At 43.5% G+C, this 14,420-nt stretch overlaps 1 protein-coding gene across 1 annotated transcript in view; it reads left to right on the top strand.

The window, feature by feature from the left end:
- Positions 1-635, top strand: part of LOC142047856 (uncharacterized) — a 35,040-nt gene extending 34,405 nt beyond the window's left edge. Inside the window, 1 exon segment of the mRNA XM_075073062.1 lies at positions 592-635. Coding sequence (XP_074929163.1) covers positions 592-635 — 44 coding nt within the window.
- Positions 636-14,420: the final 13,785 nt, after the last annotated feature.

Here is a 14,420-nt window from a genome sequence, read left to right as displayed (position 1 = left end):
AGTCTTTAATAGTGTCAATAGTGGGTGTTTTTGTAATTTGAGAATGCAGAGAGGTCACAAGTATTAATCTGACCTATAGAGGGAAACATGCGTTTTGAATCCAAAAAGGCTGGTGCAAGTAATTGAGAACTACTGCATCTGACCTGAAAATACACTATATAAGTTAATATCCCAGTTCATGCTTGCTTACCCTCCTCTCTCCCTGACTTTTGGATTGGTAATTTTGATACTGAATTAGCTTGTAAAATTACTCGTATTACATTTAATTCCATGGACTGCCACTGTTGCCTATGATCTGACTTGGTAACTTTTAGGCTGACTGATTTACAGGAAGAATCATCTGGAGATAAACTTGAAACCCTTGTAGTCCTGAAGGCCCTATATCACACTCACATCAGTTTTTGTAAGCAGTTACTAAATGAGGAACTATGTATTGTAATTTAAGTTTTAGGAAACAGCAATAATGAAACACATGCCTGTCTAGCTTAGTTACAATACAAATCAGCTAGCAATTCTAGTGAAACTATGATGGAAGTTCTTAATGTCCCATACTAGGCAAACGATTAATATATTCTAATCCTCGTTTTGCAGATGAGGAGACTGGGTCAGAGAACGAAGAAGAATGGAAAAACTAAAAGGTTCTATTTTTCCTTGAGGTATAAGAAAATTACAAGCAAACTTGGGTACTCCCCTCATCTTTCTCCCCCTCCCCCCATAGGAAAAACTTGAACTCTCCAGTTGCTTTAGTGTAAATACCACCTTCTTTAAAATCTCCAAAAAGGTAGATGGATTTTAAACCACCAACTTTCAAATGTGTTGTTAGTATGGGGTGTATAAAATAAACTTTTTTTTTTTAAAAAAAAGCTTGTTCTTATTAGAAAACACTACTTCACATTTGCAAGTGGTCAAAAATGTAATGAAGACCTGCTTTTTACTACGTGGTTAAAATACAGCACAGAAAACTAATCCTTAAATTATCTACTTCAAATAGTTATAGTTCAAAATAGATACCTTAGGTAGGTCCATAAAATTAGACATGATGAACATCCAGGCAATGGTTCTGTTTTTTGGTTTTTTTTTTTTAAAAAAAGGGGGGGGGAGGGAGGAGGAACAAATACACTCTTCGCTTAAACTTCTAAGGGCTGTTTTTCTGCTTCCATTGAAGTAAGTGGATGCTTTTCACTGTCTTCCATGGGTGTGGAATTTAGCCCTAAATTATAGCAAAGTATTCGGCAAGCTGTTGAACACGAAACTTAAAACACCTGGAATCTTGAAGAGCATCCTGTAGCTAACACATTGCCCAAAACTGAAAATGCAACTCAACAGGTGAGCGGGAAGGGAAAAAAATTTACTATAACCACTGGAGGCTTTATAGTTAGCAAAATTTTGCTGTGGAAAGTGCTATAGGGCCTAGTGACAAAGCAGTGCAATAGCTAGGTGTCTATGTCCCCTATAAACAGATGCTCTCAATGTCCCTTAGGGAATTGGTCATAGGCAACTTAATGGTTTGTACTGCCTCATGCAGCAAAAACGAAGTTTAGTAATGAGCAGTACAATAGGTCACTTAAAACTGTTTAATTTTACTTTGAAAGTTGCTATGGTAAATTGCAGCAGAGAATATCAGCAAAGTGGGTAACTCAATAGGCTGTTGAAAACCTGGTTCAGATAGTAGTATGCAATTACTATTGAACAGGATTATCACTTTATTAAGGAGCTGCTTCATGTGAACATGCAATAACAAATTCAGTACTTACACAAGAAGAATCTAGCAGTAGGTCTTTTACCACAGGCAGTTCCTAATCCAGTCACAGTAGCCCTTAGCAATCTAACTAAACCTTTGTGCCTTAGTTTTCTCCATATGATATGGGGGCTAATGTTGGGCACTTCAGCACTGCCCTTTCACCTGGGGAAACTTAAGCACTTTACAAAGGTGAATAAGCATTAGCCAGATTTATACAGGTTTCCTAAATAAAATTTGAAGCACTCTACAAAAAGGCTGTGTGAACTATTGTCTAAGACGTGAATCTGTTGCCTTGAAGCTCAAGATTTTGCTTGTGGTACCAGGACTGGCTCCAGGCCTCAGCATGCAGTGTGCTTGGGGCAGTATGCTTGGGGCAGCATCCCACGGGGGGCGCTCTGCCAGTTGCCGGGAGGGCGGCAGGCAGCTCCTGTGGACCTCCTGCAGGCGTGCCTGTGGATGGTCTGCTGGTCCCGCAGCTCTCATGGAGCTGCGGAAGGTCCACGGGAGCAGCGGACCCTCTGCAGGTATGCCTGCGGGAGGTCCACCGGAGCCACAAGACTGGCAAACGGCAGAGTGCCCCCCTGTGGCGTGCCACCGTGCTTGGGGCGGCGAAATGGCTAGAGCTGGCCCTGTGTGGTACCACAAGCTTATGCCCTGATTCTGTAAACACTTGCCAGTTTGAGTTAGGCCCGTTTACTGGAGTTCAGAAAAGTGGAGGAGAAGGAAAGGATGGGTGGGGATTAATAAGGAAAATCATTAGGAAAAAAGTGGTGGTACAGCTTAGTACCACTTTTTAATTTTAACATTAAAATACAGAGACTGTTCTTTAAAATGCAGGGGATGGGCATTAGTAGGGTAGAGTAACACATGAACACTTTTCCAAGTTCTACTTATATGCACTCTATGTAGAAGTGATAGCAATATGAAACTGCAGCGCTAGTGATAAATTTCATTCACTTGTATTCACTTTAGCTGCTTTACGCGCACTTATCTGTGGCCCTTGGATTTATTCTAATGTTCTTAAACTCTGAATACCTTCAAACAACTACCACTCTTAAAAACAAAACAAAAATTCCTTATGTTGCCACCTCTTAAATGGAGAATTTCTCCTAAGCCACACCTGCTAACAAGCCAAGAAAGGCAAGATACATTTAAGGGCAAATGACAGCAATTCTACAAACAAGTGTCACTGTTTCCATCTTGAGTGTAGTGGGTTTTTTCTTCAGGGCTAGAAATGGGAGGGGAGATTACCACTCAATAGCTGGCTATGTTGCACTGCTTTCTCTGGAAGGTGTGCAGATGATGATGTACTTCAGTCATGACTGCATAAATAGAGAAGCTCGTTTCCTGAAGCCACTTTTATACATTTTCTCTTCTGACTCGATGGTAGATATCTTATATGGCATACTGAGGAATAGCTAAATCCAACCTTAAAGCATTTATAAAATTCTTTACTGCATGATATCTGTACAGGGTGGCCTAGTATCTCAAAATGTTAAATGACAGTTTTGGGAAGACTTGCATCACATGAGGCTTTGCCAGCTGGCTATATTCCAGTATCAAGCTGGCAAGACTTATATCACACTATGCTCCTCTTTGGTGTATATCTCACACAGTGTCTTCCATTTAGGTCTATTAGAACTGTATGTGATAGCTCCTTGCGCTTCTGTGGAGTTAAAACACTTTGCTTGGCCTGCCTTCTCTTGATATAAACGTGTATCTAGATACTTCTAATGTGCCTGTCACCATACTCTCTCTCTCTCTCTCTCTCTCTCTCTCTCTCTCTCTCTCTCTCTCTCCTAATTTAGTAGATGATGCTGCCTGAAGTGCTGTAGCAGCATGGTCACCCACTCCCTGATCTGGAAAGGGTTACAGCCAGCCTGGAGAGAGGGCTGGGACTGCAAGCTAAAAGCTAGGCTGATTGGGGCAGCAGGCACAGCTGGGCCATGCCCCAGTCAGACCTCAGCTGGCCCTGATAAAAGGGCTATGAGCCAGTAGCTAGACACTCTCTCTCTCTTCCTCTCTCTAGTTTCAGAGGGAAAAGGACTTAGCTGCTTGGGAGCTGAGGGTGCAGGCAACAAAGCAGGCCTGGGGAAAGGCAAGAGGAGCTCCTGCCTGACAACTCCCCAGGCTGCAGGTCCTGTGCAAGGCCAAACAAGGTACTGGGGTTGTAGAGGTTGCAGCCCAGGGCTTAGGCAAAGGCAGCAGGTCCAACCTCCTCTTTGCCAACGATGAATGGCTTATACACTGCAGTCTGCCCCAGTGAGTGGGGGCTAGATGGTGACTGGAGGTAACCATAGACTGAGCCAAGGTGGGGATAGAGGGTTTGAGGCTTCCCCTGGGTGAGAAGACCCAGAAAGTGGGGGTACTGCCAGGGGGCAGCACTCCAAGTAAAGGGGCACTGGGATCTGGGAAGGACATGGACAAGCAGGACATTAGCCAGCAGAGGGTGCTCTGGAGCTAGAGAGCTAATTCCCAGGCTGACCAGTGGGAGGCACCATGCTGGTGAGTTGTCGCTGCATCGCTATAGATGCCCTTAAGCAAATATGCCTCCCTATTTGTACCTTTTTGGTACAACTGGAGAACTGAGACTTCAGACTAAAGTGCATATATTTTAAGTAACAGATATGATTAGTAGACTCATACTGTTTGTAGTGTGTGTATGGTGGCTTTTTTTGTGCATTTACAAAATATTCCTTTCATATCTTGTGTTGCCTTCATGGCTGTGGACAGTTGATTCTCAATCATCTTTTAGGTGGGCTCTTGTAATTCATTCCAGAATAGTTTTGGTGAAGTTAATTTATATAACTTGCTTTCTCCTTAATGAGAGAATCAGCTTGATCTCTTCCTTCTCTCCCACCCTCAACAAAAGAAGTTGGTTGCTCTTTATTGGAATCAACAGTTTAACTTTTTTAATTGTAGTGGTAACCTATCACTTTTTTTCCTCTTTACATTTTGCTATTCAAATACTAAGCAATAAAGCAGGGACCCCTACATCTAGTTAAATTAGAAACAAATGTTTAAAACAAATCCCAAGAGCTCTTTAAGTGTTTTACAAATGTACTTTGCCTTACCTTTCTCCTCAACAGTCTGTCATCAGTTGAAAGGGTTTCTTTTTCTGATATTCTAGTTCAGGTAACTGCAAATGATCCCACCTGAAATAGAGAATAGCTCAATAGTTTAACACTACACAATAGGATGAACAGGACATAGAAAAATGTATGGCTACTGACCTTACTAAACTGTGACAGGGAGGCAATAACAGCACTTAAAATTTCCATCCATCCAAACAAACTGTTACTCATGTGTCTTGTTCCACTGAAGTAGGAGAATGCACAAGTGCTATTACTCATGAACAGGGTCTACTGTCACTGGAACATAATGCAACTAACTCAAAGTACAGCTGTTTGGATCTGGGCTGCTTCCTAAGGCAAGGCAGGATCATGAGGTACCTTGCTACCAGCTGCCCTTACTGTGAGGAAGCTTTGTCCATGCCCAGAAGTAATCCGATCTCTGCCTTCAGACACAAGTGCACTTCTCTCAGGCCTTGTCTACACTGGTAAGTTTCTGCATGGTAAAGCAGCTTTCTGCATTATAACTCATAAGGTGTACACACTGCCAAGCCACTTAGTGTGCAGAAACTGCACAGTTGTAATGCTTTAAAAATGACCCTAACAAGAGGCGTACAGCTTTCAGCACTGGGGCGCCAGTGTAGACACTGTAGTTGATTACATCATTGCGATTGGCTTCCACAAGGTGTTCCACAATACCTGTTCTCACCTCTCTGGTCATCAGTTTGAACTCTATTGCCCTGGGTCAGGTGACCAACCATCAGCCCCACCCCATAAATTCCTTTGGAATTTTGAAAGTCACCTTCCTGTTTATTCTGTGATGTGTGCAGTGGTCTCAGTGCACCTTTCCAGGTGGCCATGTCTGCTCCATACAGCAGGTGACTTTTCCCCACCCCTGCTTGGAGCAATACCTAGCTGCTGGACCTCATCAGCATTGGGGGGGAGAGGAGGCTGTCCAGTCCTGGCTGCACTTCAGCCATAGGAATTATGATAGCTAGGGACAGATTTTACAATGCATGATGGAAAGGCCCCACCTCCACTGTGAAGGCCACTGTGAATACTTTAGTGGATTGTGTGCCAGTTGAGAATGGACTGAGCCAGGATGAGACAATTTGGATGAGGATGTGAAGCGGGAGGGGACAAACCAGAGGCAGGGGACAAACCAGAGGTCAGCTGTATGCAGGCAGGAACTCTTTTCCACCCCAGAGGAGGCTAGCCAGTCACAACTGTTGGATCTTAGCAAAGTGCAAACAGAAGGAGCCACCCCGGTATGTGGATTTGACTTTGGGAATTGCTGAAGCAAGTTGTTGGGAGCAGGAGGGTTGCAGGTAGCAGACTTGTGTCTGTATTAGGGCCAACTCTAGGCACTAGCAAACCAAGCATGTGCTTGCGGTGGCACAATTTCAGGGCATTTTTTGCTTTGGCAGTTGTGCTCTTGGAGAGGGGTGTGTGTGTGTGTGTGTGTGTGTGTGTGTCTGTGGTGGTTTTTTTTGCTTGGGGCAGCAAAACCCCTAGAGCTAGCCCTGCTCTGTATGATGCACATACCACAACATGCCTAATCTGAGTGGCAAACAAGATGTCTGATTCCTTCACTTCAGGGGAAGCTGCCTCCAGGATCTCCAGGAAACTCTCATGGAGCTACTGGGAAATCTGCTGCTGCAGGTTCTTCTGCAGAGCTGCTTTGTTTCTTGTCCCATTAACAGTAACTTTCCTGTGCCATCCCGGGGGCGGAGGGGGAAGGGACCAGTACTGTACACAGGCAAGCCACATAAGGGCCATGGCAGAAGCTGCAGTCTTGGCGAAGACTCTCCCTTGATTTCCCTGCTCACCTTCAGTAGCAAGATAGCTTCCATAATGAACACAGCCTGCAGAAAATGTGGGGACAGGAATGATTATCAGTACCCCGCTTCCACACCCACCCACACAGTGCTGGCTCTTCTTAAGAGCCACAAGTCCAGAGTACAGTAGGGTCCATGGACACTGATTTCCCCTGCCCCTGCAGCTACTCACCATTTTGGGGATGTTGTAGCTCGTGTATGTTTGCCTTGGATCATCCAGTTGGTGACAAGTGTATGAGTACTGGCTGTGTTTTAAATCACTGAATCTATTCTGTGTTGCAAACAATACTGCTTCTGTAAAATGTTGTGTTTTGTCTTCACAGAGATGACATTAGGAGCCCAACCTCCTTCTTTGTTGTTGCTGGGTGAATGGCTGTGCAGAATTAGAAAACAGCCCCAAAGAACTACAGACTTTCTGTGTGAGTTTATGTACTCTGCGGCCAAAAAATGAGAATTGAAGGAGTGGCAGGACAGGGCGAAGAGGGACTGAAAGGAGAATGTGGAGTGGTTCTTAAATGTTGTGGAGTACCAAGGAGACATGCCAGCCACTACTAGCACTGCAAACGGAGCAGCTCTGTGATGTCACAAAACTTTCCCCTGCACCCCCCTCAAACACTGCCAGCATATGCTTATCAACCTCCTGGGTCCAGTCTGTATAGGTGGCATTCCACTCCTCTGCTCTTTCAGTACCCACTGCACTCAACACCCATCCCTCTGCAGTTTAGTCCTGCTAAAGTACAGTACCCACTGCACTGTACTCCAAAGGAGAAGGTTGAATATGATCCCTGGACCCCTACCTCCTCCCAAACCCCTCAGTACTAATGTGGATTTTTTTGTTCTCTCTCCTCTAGTTGTTTGCTTTCAAACGAACACAAGTCTTTTATTAAAAAACATTCTTTATTCTATTAAAAGTAAACGGAGCCCTGAAAAGCCTCAGATGCTTATTTTAAACCTTAAACAAAATGTATATCTCAAAAGTAAGAGGCCCCCAAAAAAGGCATCTGACTAAACAACAGAATAAAAGAGGTTGAGAGCCAAAAGGCATCCTTTAAAAATTGATGGTTATAGCCCTGCACTATGCCCCTCTAATAGACGTGGTTGCTGGCTGTTTAAATTCAGCCTCCAGGTGCTGAGCCTCAGTGCTCCAGCCTTAAGTGAAGCTTTTACCCTTTCCTTCACAAATATTATGGAGCTTACAGCACATGGCTATACGTATAGGAATATTGTCATCAGCCATGTCCAGCTTCTCATATAGGCAGCACTAGTAGGCCTTTAAATGGCCAAAAGCACACTCAACAGTCATTCTGCACTTGCTCAGCCTGTTGTTGAACTGCTCCTTGTTGCTGTCAAGTTGCCCCATGTATGGCTTCATAAGCCATGGCATTAAGGGAGAGATGGAGTCTTCCATAATCACAGGAGGCATTCTGATTTCACCTAGAGAGATGTTCTGGTTGAGGAAGAAAGTCCCTGCTTCCACCTTCCTGAACAGTCCAGTGTTCTGAAAGATGCATGCATCATGCACCTTTCCGGATCAGCCTGTGTTAATATGCGTGAAATGCCCATAGTGATCCACAAGTGCCCAGAGAACCATAGAGAAATACCCCTTGCGATTAATGTACTTTGTGGCTAGGTGGTCTGGTGCCAGAATTGGAATATTTGTGCCATTGCCCCTCTGCAGTTAGGGAAGTCCATTTGTGCAAGGCCATCCACAATGTCACGCACATAGCCCAGAGTCCTGGTCTTTTGGAGCAGGATGCTATTAATGACTGCACACTTCTGTCAACACGAGTCTAACAGTTGACTTCCCCATTCCGAACTAGTTAGTGACCTATTGGTAGCAGTCTGGAGTAGCCAGCTTCCACAGTGCAATAGCCACGTGCTTCTCCAGTGGCAGGGCAGCTCTCATTCTCATGACCTTGCGATGAAGGGCTGGGCTGAGCCTATCACACAGTCCCATGAATGTGGCTTTCCTCATGTGAATGTTCTGCAGCAACAGCTCATCATCCCAGACATGCATGACAATATAATCCCACCACTCAGTGCTTGTTTCCCTACCCCAAAAGTGACATTCCACTGTGGTCAGCACTTCCATGAATGCCACAAGCAATCTTGTCATAGCTACTACGTATGGCAAGATCAGTGTAGCACTCCTCTTGCCTTTGTAGTTGAAGGAATAACTCCACTGCCACTCATGACATCTCAGTCAGAGTGAGCAGCATACTGGCCAACAGTTTGGGATCCATTCCTGCAGGCCGAAGAGGCAGAGTGTGCAGTACACAAATGGTTGAAAGATGGCACCAAATGCAGATGGAAGCACAGGGATTTCTGGGATGTGAAGCAATACATCACGGGTTATTGGGACAGGACCCGGGTTGCCTCGTGACCCCCTCTGCCTTCCCGTCTGAGCAGCAGAAGAGAAGAGATGCTCTGTGGGATAGCTGCCCAGAATGCACCTCTCGGAATACCGCCACAAGTGTGAACACGCTATTGCACAGGCAGCTGACAGTGTGAACATATAACAGAGATTTCCCTTCTGTGCTTTCTGAGTTGTGCTGTAACTTTGCCAGTGTAGACATACCCTCAGTCAATGGAGTCTCTGCTCCCCTTATGCAGGTTAGCGATAGGCACAGTCCATTCCCTGAGTACTCCTAGCATCATCCTGCAGAGGCCAGCCTCTGGACCACTAGATACTCAAAGAATTTCCAGATTCTCTGTCCCAGGAGGAACAGTTGACCACCATCTTGTCCACTACAGTATGGGACACTGCTCTGCTTAACCTAGAGCATTTGAATATGTTTGCAAAGAAAACAATAAAATGGGAGATTTCAGCTATTACCCTGTTGACTGCATAGATATCATCTCAGGAGGAGATGCAGAGAGAAAAGTTCTAGATACTGTTAATGACTGCTTCTTGTTCTGGAAGCTCCAGGAGAGAGGTAATTCTTGATTTAGCCCTACATACAGAACAGGCTCTAGTCAAAGAGGTAAATATAACTGAACTGCTTGGTAATTGTAATCTAATCCATTTAAACAGCCTTGTAGGGGGAAAATACTAAAGAAACCCATCCCCCTAGCATTTCACTTCGAAAGGGGAACGACATAAAAATGAGCAAATGAGTCACATGGAAATTAAAAGGAATAGTCACAAGGGTGAAGTGCCTACAAGCTGTATGGAAACTATATAAAAACACCATAATAGAGGCTCAACCTAAATGTATACCTCAAATAAAAAAAAACAAACAGTAAGAGGACCAAAAAAAAAAAAGGCACTGTAACTAAACAACAGAATAAAAGAGGGGATTAGAGCCAAAAGGCATTCTTTAAAAATTGGAAGTCAAATCCTATTGAGGAAAATAGAAAGGAGCATGAACTCTGGCAAGTCAAATGTAAAAGTATAATTGGGCATGTTACAAAAGAACTTGAAGAGGAACTAGCAAAAGACACAAAACCTAACAGCAAAATGTTTTAAAGTACATCAGATGCAAGATGCCTGCCAAACAATCAGCAGGGCTATTGGACACTTGAGGTGCTAAAGGAGTACTCAAGGAAGACAAGGCTGTTGCAGAGAAGCTAAATGAACTCTTTGCATCAGTCTTCACAGCAGATGATGTGAGAGAGATTCCCACATCCAAGCCATTCTTTTTAGGTAACAAATCTGAGGAATTGTGGGCAGTAGAGGAGGTTTTGGAACAAACTGATAAACAGTAATAAGTCACCAGGACTAGAAGGTATTCACTCAAGAATTCTGAAGGAACTCAAATATGAAATTGCAGAACTACTAACTGTGGTAGGTAACCTACAGCTTAAATCTGCTTCTGTACATGTGACCAGAGGAGAGCTAATGTGATGCCAATTTTTAAAAAAAATTTGAGAGGGGATCCTAACTTCAGTGCCAGGCAAATTTGTTGTAACTATAGTAAAGAACACAACAATCAGACACTAGATGAACACAATATGTTGGTCAAAAGTCAACACAGCTTTTGTAAAGGGCAGGGGCAATCATACGCTGTGCCTCCCCAAACAGCCAGGTGTGGCCCTACTTATGTTCCATCCCCAGTCCCCCTCCTGCTTCATGCTCTGCAAATCAGCTCTTCCCATGGCCTGTGTCAGAGCTGGGGCTTGGGCTGTGCCACCCACCCTTCGGGGATGGGGCTGTGCTGCCTGACTCCCAGAGCTCCAGACTGTGGGTGTAGCCTGGAGTGGGGGCCAGGGGCCACAGCTGGGGGCTCTGTGCACTGGTAGGGGTGTGTGGAAAGGGCGGGGCTTTGGGCAGAAGGGGCTGGGCTGAGAGCTAGGCTCCCAGTGATTCACATGCCTCCCATGATATAGGGAAATCAAGCCTCACCAGTTTATTAGAATTCTTTGAGGGGATCAACAAATGTGGACAAGGGTGATCAGTGGGTATAGTGTACTTGGACTTTCAGAAAGCCTTGGAGAAGATCCCACACCAAAGGCTCTTAAGCAAAGTAAGCAGTCCTGGGATAAGAGGGGAGGTTCTCCCATGGATCCCTGGAACTGGTTAAAACACAGGAAACAAAGGGTAGAAATAAATTATCAGTTTTCAGAATGGAGAGAGGAAAATAGTGGTGTCTCCTAAGGAGATGTATTGGAACCAGTACTATTCAACATATTCATAAATGACGCAGAAATAGGACTGAACAGTGACGTGGCAAAATTTGCAGACAACACAGAATCACTCAGGATAATTCAAAGCAGAAGTTTCCATGAAGTTTGCAGGCATTTCCCTTTTGTGACTGTACCTTTTACTTTCATTTTAAGTAGCTTCTTCATTTTTGTATACTTCCTCTTTCTGAAATTAATTATTACTGTGGTGGGCTTCTTTGGTATTTCTCCCTGCCCCCAAGGATGTTACATTTACTTATATTATGGTCACTATTACTGAGCTGTTCAGCTATATTCACCTTTTGGAGCAGATCCTGTGCTCCACTTAAGACTAAATCAAGAATTGCTTCTCACCTCGTCGGTTCCAGGACCAACTGCTCCAAGAATCAGTCATTTACCGTGTCTATAAATACTATTTCTGCAGCCCATCCTGAGGTGATATGTAGGCAGTCAATATGGGGATGGTTGAAATCTCCTATTAGTTTTGAGTTTTCTATTTTTATAGCCTCTTCAATTTCCTGGAGCATTTCACAATCACCATCCTGGTCAGGTGGTTGGTAGTATATTCCTACTGCTATAGTCTTACTATTCGTGCTTGGAATTTCTATCTATAGAGATTCTGTGGTACAGTGATTTTGATGATTTTAAGATTTTTGACTATATTTGACTCTATGCTTTCTTTCATATATAGTGCCACTCTCCCACTACCATGACCTACTCTGTCATTCCTATATATTTTGTACTTTGTATTATGTGTCTCGTTGATCATCGTCATTCCACCAAGTTTCTGTGATGCCTATTATACCAATATCCACATTTAATACCAGGCACTCAAGTTTACCCATTTTAATATTTAGACTTCTAGTGTTTGTATACAAATACTTATAAAATTTGTCACTTTTTAGCTATCTGTCATTATATGATGTAATTGAATGGAAGTCTTCATTTGACTTTTTCCTCTTCAGTTCTTACCTTTATCAGCTTCTATCCTCTCCTTTTTACTTGGTCCTGGTCTATGCTACAAACTATATCTACATTCTTCAGGAATATGGAAAATCAGTTTCTCCCATCAACATAGCTACTGCATCTCAAGGCTGTGAGCTCTCACAGCAGCATAGGTAGTATCTTCACGAACCAGTACAGCAATGCAGCTGAAGTGCTGTAAGGATAGACAAGTCCTAGGATAAAGGGAATCCCTGTTAATAGATCCTCCCCTGTCCAAACTGTGTCCTCTTCTGCACCTGTAGGCTTTCTCTCAGCCGTTAGTTTAAAAACTCCCCTACAACTTTTTAAATTTTACGTGCCAGAAATCCAGTTCCACTTTGGTTTAGGTGGAGCCCATCTTTCCTGTATAGCTTCTTTTCCTAAAAAGTTCTCTAATAACCCTAAACTCTTCCTCCCTACACCATTCCCTGCTCCATGCATTGAAACTCTGAAGCTCTGCCTGTCTACGTGGCTCTGAATGTGGAATTGGAAGTATTTCAGAGAATGCTACCATGAAGGTCCTGGACTTCAATCTTTTACTTAACAGCCTAAATTTGGCCTCCAGTGCCTGTCTCCTGCCTTTCTCTATGTCATTGGTACCTATGTATACTACAACCAGTGGCTGTTCCCCAGCACTGCACATAAGCTTGTCTTGATGTCTTGAGAGATCTGCAGCCTTTGCACCTGATAGGTAATTCACCATGCGGTTCTCCCAGTCATCACAAACTCAGCTTTCTCTATTGCTAATAATTGAATCCTCCATTACTATTACCTGTCTCTTCCTAATAACTGAGGTTATTATGCATAACTCAGTATGCAGATAAACTTCCACTGTAAGACACACAATACACAATGGTCTTGTACTTCCTATATGGTGGAACCTGCCTTAAGGTATGTTACCTCTTGGTAATCTGTCTTTAACTATAAAGGTTTAAGAACATACTTTCCAACATATATACATATCTCCATCACTGGAGATTTTAAAGAGCAGTTTAGATAAACACCTGTCAGGAATGGTCTAGCTAATTAGACCTGCCATGAGTGATGGGGACTGGACTAGATGACCTCTCGAGGTCCCTTCTGGTTCTATGATTCTGTGTCTTTATGTAGCATCTGCACATATACTTTGAAGAGATGATAATGACCAGTATGACACAGGCTTTCAGTAGAGACCTAACATGACACTTTTTGGTAAACTAATATGTAAATACCATATCCAGGGGATCCTTGTAACCCTTAAGCACCCCTGTGCCCTCTGCCAGTTTGTGTCAAGAGGTCCTTGTGTCACAGGACCATGCTTGAAACAGGTAAGGGAGGTTTAAACTTTCTGTTATTTTCAGTTTGGGTCTGTAGGTTGTTAGTGATGGAGGGTCATGGATTCATAGTACAAGTAGCTCAAGTTATAACAAGTGCTATTTCTAACCTGATTCCCATCTACACACACAAATGTGTAGATTGAGTTAAGTGATGCTTTAAACTCCAGATAGCTGGAGATGGAGGTGGGGCAGGTCGAAGCATGAGTGATGCTAATGTTCTAGACAGTAATGCAGTGGGGAAGCAACAGACACAGGTACAACTCTTCAGCAGCTAATCAAGTCACTGTGCTACTCATCAAATCGGCGCATAACTTCAGTGTTGTGTTGAAGTATGGACATTCAAGTGTACTAACTCGAGCTATTGTTTGAAGTGTAGGCAAGCTCTTTGTTGCACCTGATTAGCTACAGAAGGCCTGACGTGGTTTTCTGCAGAGTGCTTTCCCCTTTCGTGATATAAGTGTACAGAGAATATTTCAGAGCATTGGACGGAAAGTAAATTCTGCATTTCCTCCGAATTCTGGCAGTAATTTTCTATATGACCAGATCCAAATCTCACTGTGCTTTGTTTTCCTCCTCTATAAAACTGGGATAAGTATATGTTCTTATGTGAAGGAATGTGAAAAGGTTAAACTGATCTACTCCTGCTCCCATCTAAAGATGGCTTTATTTTATTCCTTGTTCAGTGTACCAGTGACTTCCATTGGAGGGAGATCAGGTCCAATGTTTGCCAAATGGTCTGTAACTATCTTTTTAAATTTATGTGAAAGATGTAATAAGTGTAAACTAATATCTCTCTTTCCAGGCAGTCTCACTTTACACACTAGTGCCAAAGTAAACTTGTGTAGTC

Source organism: Chelonoidis abingdonii, chromosome 16, assembly GCF_003597395.2.
Source record: "Chelonoidis abingdonii isolate Lonesome George chromosome 16, CheloAbing_2.0, whole genome shotgun sequence".
NCBI lineage: Eukaryota > Metazoa > Chordata > Testudines > Testudinidae > Chelonoidis > Chelonoidis abingdonii.
This window is presented reverse-complemented; position numbering and strand designations above follow the sequence as displayed.